Source organism: Aplidium turbinatum, chromosome 1, assembly GCF_918807975.1.
Source record: "Aplidium turbinatum chromosome 1, kaAplTurb1.1, whole genome shotgun sequence".
NCBI lineage: Eukaryota > Metazoa > Chordata > Ascidiacea > Aplousobranchia > Polyclinidae > Aplidium > Aplidium turbinatum.
Genome location: NC_137472.1, coordinates 16,377,319 through 16,397,585, shown reverse-complemented (window position 1 = coordinate 16,397,585; position 20,267 = coordinate 16,377,319). Strand labels below are relative to the sequence as shown.

At 37.0% G+C, this 20,267-nt stretch overlaps 1 protein-coding gene across 1 annotated transcript; it reads left to right on the top strand.

The window, feature by feature from the left end:
- Positions 1-1,934: 1,934 nt before the first annotated feature.
- LOC145768687 (glycerol-3-phosphate dehydrogenase, mitochondrial-like) lies at positions 1,935-19,104 on the top strand. Its single transcript, XM_082580255.1, has 15 exons — positions 1,935-2,087; positions 3,148-3,313; positions 4,297-4,381; positions 5,579-5,716; positions 6,696-6,859; positions 7,330-7,479; positions 9,436-9,580; positions 10,558-10,751; positions 11,022-11,156; positions 12,040-12,204; positions 12,674-12,819; positions 13,136-13,345; positions 13,731-13,865; positions 14,486-14,584; positions 17,487-19,104. The coding sequence occupies exons 1-15, from the start codon at positions 1,986-1,988 to the stop codon at positions 17,604-17,606; spliced, it is 2,154 nt and encodes a 717-aa protein (XP_082436381.1). The 5' UTR covers positions 1,935-1,985; the 3' UTR covers positions 17,607-19,104.
- The last annotated feature ends 1,163 nt before the right edge of the window (positions 19,105-20,267 follow it).

Sequence of the window (20,267 nt, the reverse complement as noted above, 5' to 3'; positions counted from 1 at the left end):
GGGCAATGCTTTTCACACAAAATATTATATTGAACAGGAAAATATATTGTTTTGTTAATGCGTGTGTGTTGTTGGTCATGGCTTCAGTGCGTGAAGTTACTTAAACTGGCAATGCTTTTTCACACAAAATGTTATATTACACAGAAGAATATATGGGTGAAGCTGCTTGAACCGGAAATGCTTTTCACACAAAATGTTATATTGAACAGAAAAATATGATATGGCTTCCGTGAGTGAAGCTGCTTAAACCGGCAATGATTTCACATAAAATGTTATATTGAACAGAAAAATATGTTTGTTTTTTTTTAATGCGCGTGTTCAGCATTTATTTGTTGTTAGTCCAGGTTTGCGCCGGCGAAAGCTTTATCAATAAATTATTCAAGTTTCCGAAAATGTATGAGATTGAGTTCACTTTTAGTGAACTCAATCTCATATGATATACTTGATACCATGATATACTTTTCTGGCAAGCTGCCAAGCTGATACAATCTACAGACTTTACTAGGAATAGCACCTAAATGACCGGGCGCCACAGTGCTCTGCACCTAAATATCCAGACGCCACAGTGTGCGCGCCTATTAGACCAGCGCCTAACTGTCAGCGCCTAAAAGATTTGCTCCCCCGGTTTGACACTGCTCAAGAGCATGCGGCTGTGTCTTTGGCATAACACTTAAAGGCATGCCTGAAGGTGGTCATGAAGATTGGCTTCATTGCTTTCCCGTCCACATAATCTAAATCTTCAACCACCAGGTGTAAGCCTGGATACGACAAACAAAAACCACCTATATAATATATATAATTTTTACTGTAGCCATGCACATTTGGGGATTTCTTTCCTCAGTGGTCTGTTAGTGCAGTACAGGCAACAAATGCTGGCCATGTTATTCTTGAACAATATCATTGTTCAACTTCTGTTTTGTTCTACAAATTTGTTTTCTGAATAATGCATAAAATATTATAATACGTAGTGTAATATAGTTTACCGTTTTTTCCTTGTGTGGTTGGCCAACTTAGTTTGTTAGTACAGTAGTAAAATATCACTCAAATATAACAAGCCTACTGACTGATACAATATTCTAAGTATATAGTTTAGGGTGGTCCAAGACTGCAAACATGAAGGGCCTCATTAGGGTCTGAGAAAAAACTTCACAGGCCGCATAGTGAGAAATGATAACGCGTTGCTGAAAGTAGAAACGTTGTTAAATAAAAACTTAACTAGGTTGCGATTTTGAACTTCTTTTCTATGTATAGATTTTGATCTGTTTTAGCTACATTCTTACTGTTTGCAGGCTATGAACATTAACAAATCTTGTCGCTGACAAAATACAGTTGCAATGAAAGGACTGAGTTTGCTGTTCTCATCGACCTAATGTTTTGCTGCATGCCTAACTCACTTTTTAATCTCTGCTTGCCACTCAAAAAGTGATTTTCAGCTAGTAAAAATGATACGATACATAACACGTCAACAAATTAGCAAACCAAAACAATTGATTGTTTTTTGCTTTTGCATATAGTGTCGATCTCTGGTTTAAATTCAGTGGTCGACAGACGTAAGCAGGGTTTCATCAGCCATTCTGTTCAGTGTGTCGCTTTTTAATCGCTTCATAACGTAGAAAGTGCTAGCAACAAAATATCAACGCACGTTTGTGTCATCACAAACCGAAATTGTTCCTTCATGGTTACCTATTGACCTGATTATGCGCGATTTATTTAGGGTTGTGGCGAATGTAATGTATTTATAAAACGTAGGTGTCTTTTTAAACCTTGGATTTAGCACTGATAATTCCGGCATGCACAAAGTGTTCGCCGCGGGCCGCACAAAAGCTTTATGCGGGCCGCATGCGGCCCGGGTGCCAGAGTTTGGACCACCCTGATATAGTTCATTAAATGCTCTGAAACACATTTTGGTGTTTTACACTAGCATAAGATGGTTTTGGCATAGCTTAATGTTTTACAATTAGGAATTTGATTGTATAGCTTGTGCAATGGCTCATCGGTTAGCAAAATGGGGAAGAAGACACAGCATTAAAATTGCAGCAGTTATTGGTGTTTCTGGATTTGCTTTATGGCAGTTGGAGAGCAGAAAGGTGAGATTCTGCAGTATATATATGAATTGATAGTGTAAAAGTTTTTTTTTTATAAATATACTGATCCATTGAAGTGCCATTTTTTGATTATTATTGCTTTGCTGTTGTTGAATGTTAATAACTAGTTTTTTTTCATACTAATTATTCGACTAGTTGGTTGGTTTTGTATCTTTATCCTCGGACTGACAAAGCCTTGATAGGTTATTCCTGGTAGTTTGCATACTTGTAGAGGCGCTTGACGCAGGGCCGGTTACCTAGATTGGCAGAGAGAATTTTCCGATTGTTGAAGTGTTGTTCCCAAGGAATCATTTCATTTACTACGTGCCGCTGAATAGAGAGCAGTCCTGAAATACGATGCTCAAGCGCACACCCCGAGAGTCGAACTTGTGCCACGTAATCTTGAGCTGGATGCGTAACCACTGAGCTAACGGGGCTGACAATATATTTATTGGTTGATGGATTTATTGTGCACAGTAAAATATATAATACCATGTGAGGATTGTGGGGGCACCTTGACTTAGATAACCACATGTTTTTTTGTGGAATGGCCCGTTTCGGTGAGTCCGATCCCTTAACAGGGATTTTTTCATTTTATTTTTAAATTATCGGGTACCGTAGCCTAATTATCATTGCTTTTAGGGTTAGGAGTTAGGGGTTAGAGGTTATGAACTCACCGAATCGGACTCACCGAATAGTAGCAGACCCGTTTTTTTGGTGCCTCCATGGTATAGCTTTCATAATATATGAATGAAAACAATATGTCTATTTTCTGCTATTTGTACATTAAAATAAACTTGAAGCTATCCCGAAATAAACTTGATTGGTTGATTGTAAACCAATGCTCCTATAATGGGTCTGCTACTATTCGGCTAAGTCTGATTCGGCTAGACTGATTCGGACTGTAGCCGAATAGGGAACTAGCCGAATTGGACTAGTCGAAACGGGCCATTCCGTCCTATAATGTGATGTCATTTTGTAGGACAGTTAATTTGTAAAAGTGTTGTGGTCATGGTTATTAATTAAGCCATATTTTTTTAAGTACGCTAATTGATTCTTTCAGCTCCCTCTTCAAGAAAACCACCTTCATGTGCCAGAATGGACAAAAAACATGCTGCCAAGTCGAGAAACTCAGTTGAAGACTCTTTCAACCACAAAGGAGTTTGATGTTCTTGTTATTGGTGGAGGAGCTACAGGCTGTGGAGTTGCATTGGATGCCGTGACAAGGGGTATAGCCTATAATTTTTTCTATTGGATTAATAAATCCAAAAAAATCACACTTAATTAACCTTGAAAAGTTTTAGTTCTTTTGTTTCAATCTTCACAAAGACGTAAAAAAATCATACATCATTTTGAAAATCTTGGGTTGTTTGTGGTCATGTAAAGTCGCTGGATTCTAAAATACAATTTACCAAAAATTACAAGAATTTCTATTGTTTGTCGCTTAGATGTTATACAGAAGATACATTTGCTACCTTCCAAGATTTTAATTTTGTTACATTCCATTGCCAGTTTCAGTAACTGATCAATGCTTTTCATTTGAAGAATGCCAAAGAGGGCCTCAGCTCGATAACCTTGCGTTTTTTCGAGGCCTTTTGCTGCGCTGTTTTGTTTGTGTGTATGTTTTGCATGTTTGTTTATTGTATACAGCACTATAGGTCTATATTCGTCTGCATTGGTGTTTTTGCTCAACGAAATATACCTTCGCATTTCTATGTCCTGTTTGATGCAATGATGATAGATTTGTTGGAGCATTCTTGGTTCAACAAAAACACGCCCTTAATTTTTTTTTTTTTTGATTTCATGACAATCTACATTAAAGTGCTAGTTCATGACATTGTATTTTGTTTAAAACATGTGGTATTTAGATTTGAGATAATCTTTGGTCTGGATGTGGTTTTATATTGACTTATTTATTGAGTTTCATAGGTTTTACGTTTAAGTTTCACCAGACTCGGTCATATTGTGAATCCTTATGCTGTGTTTTATAACTTTTTTGATTACTTCCTTGTTCATAAGCGGTAAGGCTTATAAACATTAAGGCTTATAGGCTATTTTCAATATGAATAAAAGACTCCAACGAATCAAATTTTTGAAAAAAATCTTGATTATTATCTTTTGATTGTAATCTTGATTTGTGTATCGTGCCTGCAAAAGCATGTGGATTATAACACTTCATCGTGCTGTAATAAAATTATGGTTTAATTTGCAGGATTAACTACTGCTCTCATTGAAAAGCAGGACTTTTCATCTGGTACGAGCAGTCGAAGTACAAAATTGATACATGGCGGTGTTAGGTGGGTAGCAAGTATTTTTATATCATTCCAATTTTTAACCATAGTGCTCATAGACATTTTAAAATAGACACTATCATACTAGGTTGCATTGATGTGTTGTTTGAAAATGCTGACGTTTTCTACAATTTGATTTATCAGGATTTCAATGACTTTTTTGATGATTGTTTTTAGTTTTGTTTAAATGAGCCGAATTGCCATGTTATTTCTTAACCATTGTCTATTGTAGTTAAACTGATGTATTTTACATTGAAGAAAATGTTACGTTTTTTCAAGAATAAATGAACTTTGCGAAGTACGTGAAAACGCCTGATGCTGCAAAACAATGAAGGCCATTTTCCCGCTCAGCTCCCACAAAACGTACAGGAACATAAAAAATTGAATTAAAAACAAAATCATAACTTTGTTACCACTGGTAATTTAGTAATGATACACTAAAAGCAAAGCAAGTAGTTTGGGAGCGTTTGTTTTAATTTCAAAAATACCTTTTTGCATGAACCGGAAATTAGGGAACCAAAATTGAGAATGCCAGAACCAGATTGGAATACAAAATAAATGTTATCGCTATGTGAAACACTTTTCCTATAAACACTTGATCTGATAAGTTGGTTGTATTAATTCAGTTTTAATGGTTTGCCCTTTGAGTAGTGACAAACTGTTTCCATCCCTCTCTACTAGCTACTCTTCTATTATATACACCATAATATCAACAAATCAATAGATATGCAGTATATCATCAACTTGTGCGAAATGCCAATGTTTATGCAGATTGCAGACATACTGTTGTTACAATCATTTTGAAGTGTAAATCTTTAAGGTTTTAGAAATACCATAGTTTTAACAATATTGAATTTTTTTCGAAACTCTAGCCGAGTAGTTACTGCATATTATGGAATGTCATGTTGATCATAAATGCAAAAGAAGCTTTCTTTCACGTTGCAGACGCGATACCTACGTGTAGCAACAAATTGCTTACGGAGTTTGTTGGAAAAAAACTGTTTGTGTATTTCGGGCAACAACAGCTGAGTCTTATGAATATGATGAAGTAAAATTTTGACTTTCAAGCACAAGATAATTCTCTCAAAACTATTTAACGCCCAAAAGCATTAATAGGTTTATTATTATGATTTGGGATCGCTTTTAAAAAAGAGTATTTTTTTTTAATGAAATTTACAGAAAGTTTATGTTTCATTTTGCCAGGTATTTACAAAAGGCGATTATGGGATTGGACTACGAGCAATTTCGACTTGTTAAAGAAGCATTGCATGAAAGGGCTAATCTTCTTCAAATAGCTCCACATCTTTCAGCCCCCCTACCCATCATGCTTCCTGTTTACACGTGAGTGACGTAATGGTGACTTACCGGATGACTAGTGCTAGTTTGACGTAACACAGGTTGGATTTTAATGCATGATATGAGGTTTTCTGTTTAAAGACTTGTGATGGTGATTTCGTTTTGCGACGGTGTTTTCACTGTGCGCCGTGGAAACGTGCCAGACGTGTTTTGGCGTAAATGCCTCTCGTTGCGTGGAGGTGAATTAAAGGACTCTTCAAGTAATTTTTCAGAAATTGCCATACATATGAAATTGATCTACTCTGTCACCAAAAAGTAAATTTAAACAAGATAGTTGTTGAGCATAAAGCAACACAAATTGCGACATGTCGGGAAGTTTTTATATCTGTTTTGTATCGTTACATCACAAGCATATTTAGTTTTATCTGTTAAAAATGACGAGTTGACATTTGTGCCTCAACTGAATACAAATATTCCTTCCCCAAGTATGCATTGCCTTGAAAGGCCGAACTGTGTAGTGCACAAGAATCGCATAACAATAAAATTTATCACATTTTTGTTGTGAATTGGACGCATCAACATTGGAACTTTTAAGCGGTTCATTTTAATGTTAATCGAGGATCTGTTTGACTGAAGTTAATCGATGGATCAGAAATTCACGATAACAATCAAAGGGAAAAATCCAGTGTTGGGGCATCCGAATAAGTTTTAATTGCCACTGACTAAGTGACTATAGTTAAAACGTGACCGCTGAATACTTCTCATTAATCACGGTTTGGTTTTCTCTACACTTGCCCGTTCTATTTGTTTGGTCGCAATGCGCAATACTAAGTTGTTCTTTGCTGTTGCAAAAGTTTTACAAAAACTGCAACATGCTTTGTTTTTCAACAATATGTCATAAATTTGAGAATTTTCAATCGAATTTCAGATCATGTCAGAAATATGAAAACTTGGCGTAAAAAGACAGATATGTGAGCTACGATAGCAGCCTCCGCTTCATATGTGCTTTTGGCCTTATGTTTAGGTTATGGCAAGTGCCATATTTTTGGGCCGGGATCAAAATGTATGACCTTGTGGCTGGCAGCAAATGTGTCAAGCCCAGCTTCTTTCTCTCTAAACACAAAGCACTGGAGAAATTTCCAATGCTGAAGCAAGACCATCTGAGAGGAGCTATTGTGTATTATGACGGTATGTTGGTTTATCTTCAGCTAGAGAACTGCATTTTTAAAGCTCTGTTACATAAATTAGTTGTGCGATACTGATGAGCCCAGCCTCATCGGCGAAACACAAGCCTGTCGCAGTCAATTCTTGCTACAATCGACTGCCGAGAAACAGTTTTTAAAGCTCCATTAACTGCTAATTAAAGCCAAAGAGATATATATTTATGATGAAAGACAACAAATATATTAAATGAAGTTAAAGGTAACTTTTGTATGTATTTTTTTGCGCAGTATAACATTGTTGAGTGTTTAGGTTACCTGGTCAGTGCAAAGCGAAAATCAATGTTATTATTATTTCCATTACCACACTTTACATAATCCGTAAGCATTATTCCTAATGAAATGAATTCCCAAATTGTATTCTGAAGATCAGTTCTATTTCTGAAAACCTCACCCTCTTAAACAAAGCAGCCACCTTAAACTAATTCGCGTCCTCAGGTCAGCACAACGATGCAAGAATGAACTTGGCAATTGCGTTGACTGCTGCTCGGCAGGGCGCTTGCCTTGCCAACCACACTGAGGTGTTGAGTCTCCTGAAGGACAAAGATAAAAAGATTTGCGGCGCCAGAGTGAGAGATGTTGAATCAGGTAAAGTCATGGTATTGAAAGCAAGCAATTTAATTCTTTAACGCTTTTGTTGATGCTACACAGAGCGAAATAGCGCTGCAGAGGTAGTTATCCATACTCTCAGACTCAGTTATGGTGGATGATCATAACATGACAGAAGCATGAAATCTTCGACAAAAATACGTTTTGTCGTTTGTGACACCCTGTCTTTCTGCTAAGTCTAAACTTTACGTAATTTTGTTTCATATACATTTCATTACAATCCCGAAGAAACCAGGCACAAGAGAATGCGAAGAACATCGCACAATTAGTCTGATATCCCATATTATTAAACTACTGCTGAGAGTCATCATGAACAGAGTTAGAAACAAATTACACCCAGAAGTAAACGAATGCCAATATGGGTTTATGCCTGATAAAGGAACAAGGAATGCGGTCTTCATTCTGAAAAACCTCGCTCAAAGATCAATCGAAATGCAAAAAGACCTGTACTTGTGCTTCATCGACTATAAAAAAGCTTTTGATAGAGTTCAACACAATGAAATGTTATGCATGCTCGATAGAATTGGAATAGACGACAAAGATCTAAGAATCATTCAAAATTTATATTACGAACAATCAGCTGCTATCAGGATAAATGATGACTGCAGTGACTACACGCCCATTCAGAAAGGAGTAAGACAAGGTTGTGTGCTATCACCTGACCTTTTCTCATTATACAGCGAAGTAATTTTAAGACATATTGAAGATGAAAGAGGTATTAGTATTGGAGGAAACAACATTAACCACATACGATATGCTGACGACACCGTTTTGACAGCCGACTCGTACGTAAAACTGCAGAACATATTAGATATTGTGTGTACGAAAAGCAAGATATTTGGCATGGAATTAAATAAAAAGAAAACAGAAACAATGGTCATAACAAAGAAGAAAGCAACCGAAACTCCTATTTGTAATTTATCAGTTAATGGAACAATTCTTAAACAGGTCCAAAAATTCAAATACCTCGGTACTATGTTGAATTGGGATGCAAGAGACGAAACAGAGCTCAACATAAGAACAGCCCAAGCAAAAGCAAGCTTCCAACAAATGAAACCAATTCTTTGCAATAAAAATATCTCTTTCAAAACAAGATCTAGAGTTTTAAAATGCTATATTTATCCTGTTTTTCATTACAATTCTGAAACCTGGAATATTTCAACAAAAATGGCAGAAAAGATTAATGCTTTTGAAATGTGGTGCTTTCGTAGAATGCAACGCTTTTCATGGCTGGCAAAGAAAACGAATGAAGAAATTCTACACCAAGTGAACCAAACCAGAACTCTGTTAAAAAGTATGAAAACCAGACAATATAAATTTCTCGGCCATGTAATAAGAAAGCAAAAACTGGAGCATCTCTCTTTAACTGGTAAAATTTTGGAAAACGGGCACCTGGCAGACAAAGACAAACACATCTGGAACAATTTAACGACAAGACAGAAACAATCATCCATGCAACATATAATAGGAACATTTGGTCTAATTATTCATCTGAGGCCGTCGATGCCTGGTTCAGGCAAGGCAATTGAAGAAGAAGATACATTTTCTAGTCATGTGTTTTTGTTTTTTTTTTCATTTTACATCAACTGTTTACTGAAATGTCTGAGCACAGATGTTCGGCCCTTTGCTTGTACATTTGCTACAACTCTCCTTCAACACAGGTTGGCCCAGCACTTTTTACTTTAATAACTTTTTACCGTCAAATACCGCTTATGTGTCTCCCATCTACAATTGGAAGGACTTGCAGAAGATATTGGCAATCAAGCATTTGTCTATAAAACATCTCTGCAAACATGACGAGATTAGACGTGTTACACGTGTATTTACACATTTAAACTCTTTCATGACCAATCAAGCAATCGACTTATTTGCAAGTTTACAATAAAGTTCTGCTGCAAGACTTCAGTAACAAATCACTGTGCTTTGGTTATCTAGGGAGAGAATTTGACGTCCGTGCAAAAGCCGTTATAAACGCCACCGGCCCTTTCACCGACAGCATAAGGAAAATGGATAACTCCAAGGTTCCTAACATTTGCCAGCCCAGTGCAGGCGTGCATATTATCTTGCCTGGCTACTACAGGTATGGTCGGTTGTTCCACTTGCAAATATAATTACGCGAAAATCCAATTGTTTCGAATATCAGACGTCGAATCAATGCGCAAATGACGGATTTTGCTGTCTGGGTATGATGCATTTATTGAGGCATTGTGCTAATAAGTTAAACACATATATATGTTAAATTCTGCTACGGTTAGTTTTGCGATCTACCAACGTAAAACTCAAGCATTCTAGTGTAAACAACTGTTTGACTTGCTTTGATTTTCATTTTGCTTGCTAAAATCTACAGATCTGATTTTCCTTTTTTAATATTTTTGAAAATAAACGTTTTTCCCCTCCCCTTTAGTGTGGTACACGTGACATAACATAGCATTCCTTACATGGCCATCAACTCTTGTCAAAAGTTGGGCTTATTTACTTTAATTACATGTGTTATAGCCGACATTTCACAAATACCCACATTATCAGTTATCACAAGACATATGTATTATTTTGGTAGCTAGTAGCACTCTTTGACCAAGGGGAGTATAAACCATGGCTTTGATGAACTTTTTAGTTCGTCTCTTGCAAGAGCTGTAGTTTAACCTTAACAGTGTCTTGTCCGACAGTTTATGCAATTGCCGTTGCCGTGAACAACAACATCGTAAAACAAGTTTTCTTTTCTTGAATTGAGACTGAACCAAACGTATCTCTTATATATATATTCATTATTATTATGTCACTGTGTTATTATTTTGTTGGCTCGAACCCTGTCGGTTTACGTACAACAGTCTTTATTTAATGTCTAACATTCACTAATTGAAATTTACGCCGCATATTTTGATTTTTAAATTTATATTATCGTTAGTTTATGATTTTTATTTTATTTCTATTTTATCTGATACGAATGCTGTGGGCGTGTTATGGCTTTTGCTTAAAATGCAACATTCAAAAATTGAAATTAGCAAACCGCATATTTTCATGTATTTGTTATGAATGTTCAAATAATATTTTATTTAGCCCGAACGCCATGGGTTTGCTCGACCCCGCCACATCTGATGGACGAGTGATTTTTTTCCTCCCTTGGGAAAATCTAACAATTGCTGGGACCACCGATAGCCCTACGGCTGTCACAGACAGTCCTGCCCCCAAAGAGGAGGACATTCAATTCATCTTGAAAGAAGTGGAGAATTATCTTAGTCCTGAAGTGCATGGTAAATCACTTCCATGTTCAGTCAAGTTATTATGTTTTTTGAAACTTTTTTTCTGATAAAACTTGTTGGCCCTTTTTTGATTACTTGACAAAATACTTCGTATATTGCAAAAACACAACGTAAAGACGTCTTCATGAGCTTGATTTTTGTTGCTTGTCGCAGTGTTAAGTACGGTATCTGGTTTATTCCATCTTGTGAAACAGTTAAATTTGTGTTTATTTAATGTAAAAATAATAAAAAACGTTGAAAGTACATTGCTTTTGCTCGCAGTGCGTCGGGGAGATGTCCAAGCTGCCTGGAGCGGCATACGCCCTCTGGTGACGGACCCCAACTCAAAAGACACGCAGTCCATATCTCGAAACCACGTGGTGGAAGTTAGCCAGTCTGGTCTCGTCACTATTGCTGGTGAGTTTTAAAGGGCGAAAAACTCTTGATGATTGTTTATTCGCTCTCATTCATCTCGATAATTGACCAATCGAACATATCCCTTTGTTACGTCAGTTCACAATTGCGTTCATTTAGCAGTCGAGCTGTTCATATAGAATACAACTATGCGAAAGTGCGTATTTGCTCGCCCGTGTCTTTTCCACGCAATCTAGCGACGTCGCTCCTGACTTAGATCGATACGGCTTGATCAGTTTTCGAAATAGGACACTTAGTAGGGAACTGTTTGCAAATTTGCAGCCGGGCGTACACCTGATGATTGAAATTTTAGTTTGGTTAGGTTATGTAAAGCAAGATTGGAGATAGGTGGGCTTCATCTCCGTCCTCTACAACACTTGCCTCCCATGTAATTGAGTGTCGTTTCAATAACACAGCAGTATGCTCTTGAGAGGTGTCGAACCGACACCCTTACGAGCGTTGTACGAGAGGTCTAACCATTCGGCCATGCAGCTGAAGTTAATTTTTTTTTTACTGTGTCGCGCAATATGACTACTTTTTAATGGGTTTGCTACGGTATTCCTGCAACTTGAACCGGTCGTTTTCAAACAGTGCGATTGTACGTCAAGACGTTCTCGTGTGTCATGACGTTTTGTGCGTCGTTTTGATTTGTCAAATGTGTCGCACGAAACATAAGAAAGAAAAAACTAATTGTTTAAAAATTTTCGGGATACAGTAGATGTAGATACAGTATCTGCTTTGTTGATGTGTTAAAAGTCAGTTAGATTTATTTTTTTTGCGTCCCTTCCACCAAATAAGCATCACCGCCTTAATTTCGCCACCAGAAATGCACTGCTCTTCAAAAATAGTATAAACAGAAATGAAATTTCATTTTGTTGCTTCATAGGTGGCAAATGGACCACTTACCGCTCGATGGCGGTAGATGCGATGGATGCGGCAGTCAAGCATTGTAACTTGAAAGAAAAGCGTCCAAGCGGTACCGATGGGCTCATCTTGGACGGGGGGTACGGTTGGACGCCCAATTCGTACATTAAGCTTGCCCAGGATTATGGTAAGTTTTAACAGCTAATCTTCAAGTCAAAAATCCAAAATGGCTGCTTTCGAAAACTTTCCGGCGTCTCGTACGGCTGTTTTTGTATAGACTTGATTTTTTCGGTAATCCAACTTCGGTGGGTTTGAGCTGTTTGCTAAAACGTTGCTGCAATAGTGATGTATGCCGGGGAAAGAGTTTTATCGTTTTGGCCTTTGTCTGGGCTATCTTCCCAATCAAGTACAAACATCTGCGCAAGATGACAAGACCGTCATGAGATGGACAGATAGATGTTTATTGACTGCTGTGAAAATGATGTACGATAAATCAAACACTGGAAACATGAGGAGCTAAGATTGGTGAAGGCACTGGGATAGAGAAAAAGCTCTTTCCAGTTCCAATACTACATTTAAAATTTGTTGGCCCTTAACCCTTATTAAACGTCCAACTGTAGTTTTATCCATTTACCCCAAATCAACGTTGTTTATAGGTTTAGAGGCGGATGTAGCAGAGCATTTATCGAACACGTATGGCGATCATGCCGAGGCGGTGGCCAAGCTAGCCAAAGTAACTGGCAAGCGATGGCCCATCATTGGAAAACGCTTGGTCGAAGACTTGCCTTACATCGAAGCCGAGGTACCTTCCTGTAGAATTTGTAGTAATTTTACATAGGTTTGCCGGATGCTTACGTGAACGTTCCGTGAAAAGGGATATTTGTTACACCTTGTTATGTTATGTATAACGTAGAATACATAATGCTCAGTGAGATTACAAAGTGTGACGTAATTGAAATCCGCAACAATTCCTTGTATTCAGTTTTATTCTCGCCATGTTGTGCACAAATAATAACCGCTTAATTCATCTTGACATTTCACTGCAACTATCCAACTGCTGATTAACGTCACGTGAGTGTTGCAGCAAATTGTGACGTCACAATGATTTCCAACTCCAGGTCAAATACGCCATCTACGAATACGCAATAACGGCCAATGACGTGCTGACCAGACGCACGCGACTCGCCTTCCTGAACGCGCATGCTGCAGAAGAGGCTCTGCCGCGCATTTTAGAAATCATGCAGCGCGGATTAAAGTGGTCAAAGGAACGAGTCGAAAAAGAACGCAAATCGGCGCTAGAGATGCTATACACCGAGATGGGAGTGAAGGTGATTTTATTCGCTTTAAGGATTTTAGCTTTGCCTTTTGTAGCATAGTTAAAGTTTATATTGTTCATGACAGTCCTTTGTTACAAATAGAGTTGAGATGTTTTATTACGTAAGCGTTGGTTTATAACAAAAAAGGCGTCAACAATTAATTAGAAAGCCAACTCAATTCGTAATAATGCTTTTGTTTACGACTAACGACGTTGCAACAAAGCGGCTTTTGAGAAAGCATTCCACGAATTTAAAGCCATCAGAAATGGACATAAACGCCAGACTTTGAAATTGTCATTTAAATTTTGTTCTGCAAGCGGAACACTCGAAGCCAACGCCGTCTAGATAAAGGCCATACTTTAAAATTGACTTTTAAGTTTCGTTATTGTTGTTACAGGCCAAGGGAACCGCTGCAGTGCCAGGTATCTCGCTGAGTCCCGTTGAGATCGACAAATACAAGAAGCGATTCAACATGGCGGACAAGCAAAGGAAAGGATTTATATCTAGGAACGACATAAGAGAACTATTGACGGTAACGTGGCCCAAGTTCTGTGTCATTGGATAGAATAGTCGTGTCGTAGATGTAAACAACTTTTACAGCTGTTGATAATGAAAAAACTCTTTGCATGGTAAACAAAATAAAGATACAGTGATAGAAAGAAATGTTGTGTGAAACCTGGTTTCTCGGCGAACCATCCAGACAGCAATTTGCTTATATTTTACGTTGATTCTTTTTTATTGGTTCTTCATTTGCAGACGTTGAATCAATGCAAAAAATGACTGATTTGCCCGCTGTGCATTTAACACAGTATATGCCAGCACCTCCAACCCGTTCTTCATTTAAACTACGTAGTGTATACTGTACAGTATGCTCTTGTAGCGTTTTTCTTTACTTTCACATTCAAATTATCTTTGCATTCATTTCTTGAGGAAATCTTTATCTTTGAAGGAAGCAAGGCTCTTCAAAAGCTTAATCCTGGTAGTTTCGCGTACTTGTAGAGGCTTTGAACCACTGACGAGGGCCGGTCACCGAAGTAGAGTATGTAAAGCTTCCACTTACAGCTGAAATGCTGTTGCCGTTGAGTTCAACTTTTTCTATAGAAAATATGGTAAAAAAGATGGAAACAATGTAATGTTGCATGGTTGTTGCAGGGCATGAATGTGGGTCTGGATGACAACACACTCGCCGACATGTTGAACGAAGTTGATCTCAATCAAAATGGAAAAGTTGAATTAGACGAATTTTTAGAGGTAGGTTGACCTTGTGTTTGTGTGCCTGTTACTCTGCCCAGTCGTCGGAGTGTGTAAAGTTTATATATACCATTTCGACATTTTCCATGTTCCGTCGTTTATTCAATAAAGGGAAAAAATTTGGCTTAAATGTATGCTTCAAACAGTGGATTACTTTTTGTATCTAAGAATTTTCATATTTCTACTCCAATGTGTGACTGAAGCATCAATCATAGCACTATGCAACACACATTATTTATTTCGTTGGTGATTTTTTGTGCTTTTAGCCGCTGATTTCAGAAATCCAATAAATTTTTTCCATCTCCAATACTTTCAAAGTGATGTCAACTTTTCAATCCTTACATTATTCCCAGCAAGCAAACAACATTCATTTAACGTCTACTACTAAAAAGGACTGATTTGCTGGCTGGGTTAAAAGTCAATACGTTTGCGTCGCTTTTGCTAGTAACCGCATTCATTGTTCAAAGACATGACATTGACATGATACATATTATGTATAAAATAAGCTATTTTGCATGTTTTTTAAGTTAATTTATGTTAAGCTATTTTGCGTCGCTTTTTTTTATTAACCACATGCAGTATGCACTGTTCAAAGATATGATATACGCAGTATAAAATAAGCTTTTTGCAAGTTTGGTTGTTTTACAACATGGTTCTGTGTTCTGCAATGCTAGACAGGCAGCCATTACCTAATCTGGCCCCATGAAGAAGTCAGTCGTGTCTATTTGACGAAACGTCAAAATACATGCAGATTATCACTCGAAAAAACTTCTTGTGATTGGTTCATCTGATGTAAAATAAATTACAGTATCATGTTTCTGAATTAAAAGCCTGGTGAACAGTCTTTCAAATTCTAAATTATATTCATTGTTGATCCAATTTACCGTGTTTTTCACAGCTTTGTATTCATGTGCGCGGAAAGCATTATTTATGGTCACTCAAAAACGCACATATAGCTCGGAAAATGTGTGACTGATAGGTATATTTGATAACGGTAACATACCAATTCAGTATTTTTGAAGACAATTCTTAAGTTGTGTTGTCTTTAAAAATGCGAAGTTTCAACAAGACTTATTTTGGGATTTTGCTTGCGGAAGGCCTGACACATTGAGTTTCATATTTTCATTTTTTTACCATAAAGTACATACTCCATGAACAAAACATTCTTTTATTTTCTTGAAGTAAATTGTTCGTTCCATTTTAAACACTTTAAAGCAAGTCTACAATAAAAATATTAAAAATGTACTGAGAAAATGTACATCACCGTCCCTGGCAGCAACATCAAATGACGGATTTTTCTGTCTGGGGATATTAGAGGGTTGATTTTTCACAAAAGTTGGCAGGGTAGTGTTGAGAAATTCACTTTCAACAAATCGTTGCATTAATAAGTTCTTTTATTCTTCCAAGTCAAATAAACTGTGTAATTCGAAGGTAGCAGGACATGCAAATCTGAGTAACACTTCAGTCTTCACTATTTTTCTAATTATTTAATGTTAATTGAATGTCAAAAGTGATTTGAAATGCAAGCTTCCCAGACAGCAAATCAATGAAAAAAACGATGGATTTGCTGCTTGGGTTTTGACTCTGGACAAAGTTTCGCTAAATATTAATGACCAACTAAAATTACCAAAGAATTACTTAAAACTTGTAACTAAGGTGATGAGCGAAACGTCGCCAGTCGTTGAATCAACGTAATCTTTTGAGAAAATTTTTCATCTAGCGAAGTTGAAACAATATGAAACGGACAACGTTTGTATGCTTAGTTAGTTCCAAGGGGCGCATGATGTTGAATGCTTTTTGCATTGTTGCGTAGCCTGTAAGTTTGAAGAGTTGTCAGGTTAATTTGTCTTGCTTCAAATTAAAACGATTTTTCTACAAATGTTGTGGTTTTGCCGTGGAGAACATAGCCTTGTTGCAACTTTGCATTGTCATGGAATATGTATTTTGTAAGCTTAAAATACTGCGGTATATCTCAGGCTTTGTCGACCTTTTTTCTTGGTTTTTGTCAAAGGTTTCTTGACACGGTGTAAATGGACCCACTGGTGTTAAATTTTATCTTTCATTGTGGTGAATTGACTGGAATATAAATTGCACGATAAATGCATCATTGATTTGAAAAAGTTGGAGAGGTTACTGCATCTTGGATTCGATAAGGGGTTTATGGAGTTGGTGAAATTGTTTGGTTTTAAAGACAATTCTGCCATAACACAACCAAGTGACGTCTGCTCGCTCTGACCGATAGGGTGTCAGCTTGACGCTCACTGAGATCTTGAAACTGTGTCTTGAAAAGTACTTGGTGGCCTGCTTAAGGGGACACAGAAGTTGGCTTTCTTGCCTCCCGTTTGCTTGATGTAAAATCTAAATGATTCAGGCATAAACAGTGTGAAGTCAAGCGTGAAGACATGTTGTCATGCGCACGGACTTAACGGTTGCGTTGATTGGTTTCTTTTCGTATGACGAGGATCGAGGAATGACGTTTGCAATAATGCCTTTCATTCGTTTTGTCTTAAACTATGATGTCGTGGCGGCCTTTCTGATGATATGCGTACATTTCTCTATGATCGACAACTTTTTCCCTTTTTTCTTGACAATTTAAAATTATAATACTGTATTGAAAATATAAGCTTCAAAGAGTATTTTGCAACTGTGAAAAACATCAAACATTTTTTTTACCGATGAGTTTATGGGGACACATCCATGTGTATGAAAAACATATCTATGCATACTGTACCGCCTTGCCAAAATATAGAAAATTTTGACTGAATGTTAAAAAAATCGATGGGCACTCAAAACAATGTCGACACGTAAAGCCACACAAACAACGAAGACACTTGAATGGCACAGGATTAATAATGACAAATTATTCTTATTTTGGATCATAATGACGACTTATTATTTCTAGCTGATGAGTAACATTACTTCCGGAAACGTATCAGGAAACCGATTTGCCACCCTCCTCAAGCTCGGGGAGGAAAAACATAATTCCCCCCTGCCTGTGGACCGCAGTGGAGGAGGCGTGTGAAGACGGAAACGACACCTTTTTGGTCTGTTAGGGCTTCTACTTGCCCTTTTTTGTACTTAGATGGCAAAAACTGTCTTTTTAAATCATTTATATGTCGCCAAACGTTGAAAAAATGCAATAAGAATAACTTCTTGTTGACTAGCTGTTGCTTTTAGAATATCCTTTGCTGTGTGGGATGGAGTCTTTGGCATATGCTTAATTGCTTAGGCTGCCAAAAGCTTTCAGCATTATCTTTTGCTTCGTTTGTGTCAGTGTCGAATACACAAAACGACGATTTTATATCTGTTACAAAACTTTAAAGAATTTATTGCGTTAGGTTAACCGCATAAAACTTCATTTTATCACATCAATGCGAAAATCGTTTGTTTGTATCAGTAAATGCTCTATCCTTCGTTCTAGACTGTTGTGGGCATTCTCCAACAAACACAATATTCTGCACAATTTTTTTCACTCAAGCTTCCAAAAGTATTTTGCATTACTCAACGTTCTTTAATCATGATTGAGCGTTGGATCTTATTATTTTTATGTCTTTACTTTTTATGCTATGAAGATAAACCATTTGTAGGTAGCGTTACTGTGTTGACTGTTCACACACCTGCTTTGCAGAAACGGTTTTTAAATTTTGATAAAATTGTATTCAACAATCTAACTCTAATTGCTATTCAGAAATGTTTGAAATTATTTTTTGTGTTATTTACATTTACTTTTCTGATGGTACAAGCCTAGTTCGAAGTAATAGTCTGAGAAATGATATTAAAGTCTAATAATAATTTATTATATATTAATAATATATGTTATTATTAATATATCATATTAATAATAACATATATTTTTAAAAGAGCTGTTTTTTCCTTTTTTGGCTGCTTGTTTCAACGATGTACCGCGTGACATTTCTTGGATCAGCTTAAATTCCAAGCGTCGTTTTGGTTTGATGCCATTCATTCAGGCCCTGCATGTATAATATGTGAAGTTAGTAAACTTGCCCTTTGCAGCTAACCATTGGTTTTATTTTTATGAAAACGCAAATGTAACTATCTGACTTACAATTATCCTATTAAGCCAAACAAGGCTTCCTTTGCAATCGATACAAAAATCTTCTTTGGCTGTTGCACTTTTACCGAACTGTATTACACGTATGAATATGTTAATTGCAATCAATATACTGTTGTGGTAAGTCAGTTTTTGTGAAGTATGCAGTAGGCTAACTCTGAATCTGTATTTGTGTAACCGTAACTATAATCAAGTTTTGTTGTAGATTGCCGGAACCTATTAAATTATTTGATGCAGTTATATACCGGTATCTCATACAGCAAAATCCGTTATTTTTACATTGACTCAACTTCTGCAGACGTTGAATCAATGTAAAAATGACGGATTTTGTTGTGTGAGATGCATGGAGTTCCTCAAAGTTTATATTTTTGTTTTGTACATGAAATCGTGACGTTGTGTTTGTTCCTATTGCAAATTGAACCGATTAAAAAATGAGGTAATTAGCGTTGATGCGATTAATGTGCCCCACGGTTTGCTATACCTTTGCCTAAGCGCAGAAGTTTTTCTGTTGGATGTTTCATTTTCGACCAACAAAGCGAAAAAGATTACTTGCTATAACATAGTAGGGATCTGGAAAAGGTTAAAAGCGACAAAACGTCAACGTTAAAGCGTACTCGATATCGAAGTGCTTAACTAAACACAAGGAAGTTGCATTCGTATCGACTTGAAACGAGATCTCAACACTGGTGTCAATAAAAAATAAACAGTTGTGTTAGGTCAGCCGTGGAGCGTTATCAAGTGTGTTGATGGTCAACGTGGGGGCACAGCTTTTGATGCGTTAGGTTTAGCTCTTCTAAAAGAGCAACGCAGACAGAGAAAACTCCACCAAAAAGATATCTAACCATGGTCAAAATCATTTGAAAACACACCAGGCCTTGCAAGATACACAAAATATGACGATAGCCACTGTAACATGTGTAAGAAACATATGCTACACTGCATGAACGATAAGCATGCCTTGATATCAGGACAGGATCAAATGACCAGAGAACTGTGTTCCGAAAGGTGAGAACAAACCGCTACTGCGACAGCGAGCCCGAAAAATCATTTTGAAACAGGTTGTTGGTATCTAGCCTACACCTGTAAAACAAACAACGACCATGCGGCTACAAGCAAAACTAAATTTTATTATATTTCTATAATTAAGCTACGCAGAAGATTGTAACCTGTAGGCTATTCTTGAAATAATTCAAACACAAATGATATTTTTAAAGGCATGCTGCAATGAAATCTGATGTTTTGATGCAAATAACCAATCTGGGTTAGGGTGACATAGTGTATGTGTATGCATCATGTGATGAGACCTCTTTATCAATTGATACGAACTATGCAGAAGCCTTAGAACTATTTTTGAAGAGAAGTGTTTGTCTCAATAATCTCGTGAAGTATGTGTTTCCATATGTCTTTTTGATCTTTTATTGGCCTAGCATGTAGGCTAAGGCTGCACTGCAGCAGCCTATACTTGCTGATAGTCAAAAATTAGAATGTTGTTGATAAGAAAGTTAAGACGTGAAGGATATTTTGCAGTGTTCAACCATTTTTCTTTTGTTGGTTCTGTCACCATTTTAGTTCTGTAATATGTAGTTTATTTATTCCTTAACGTTTCTTCTG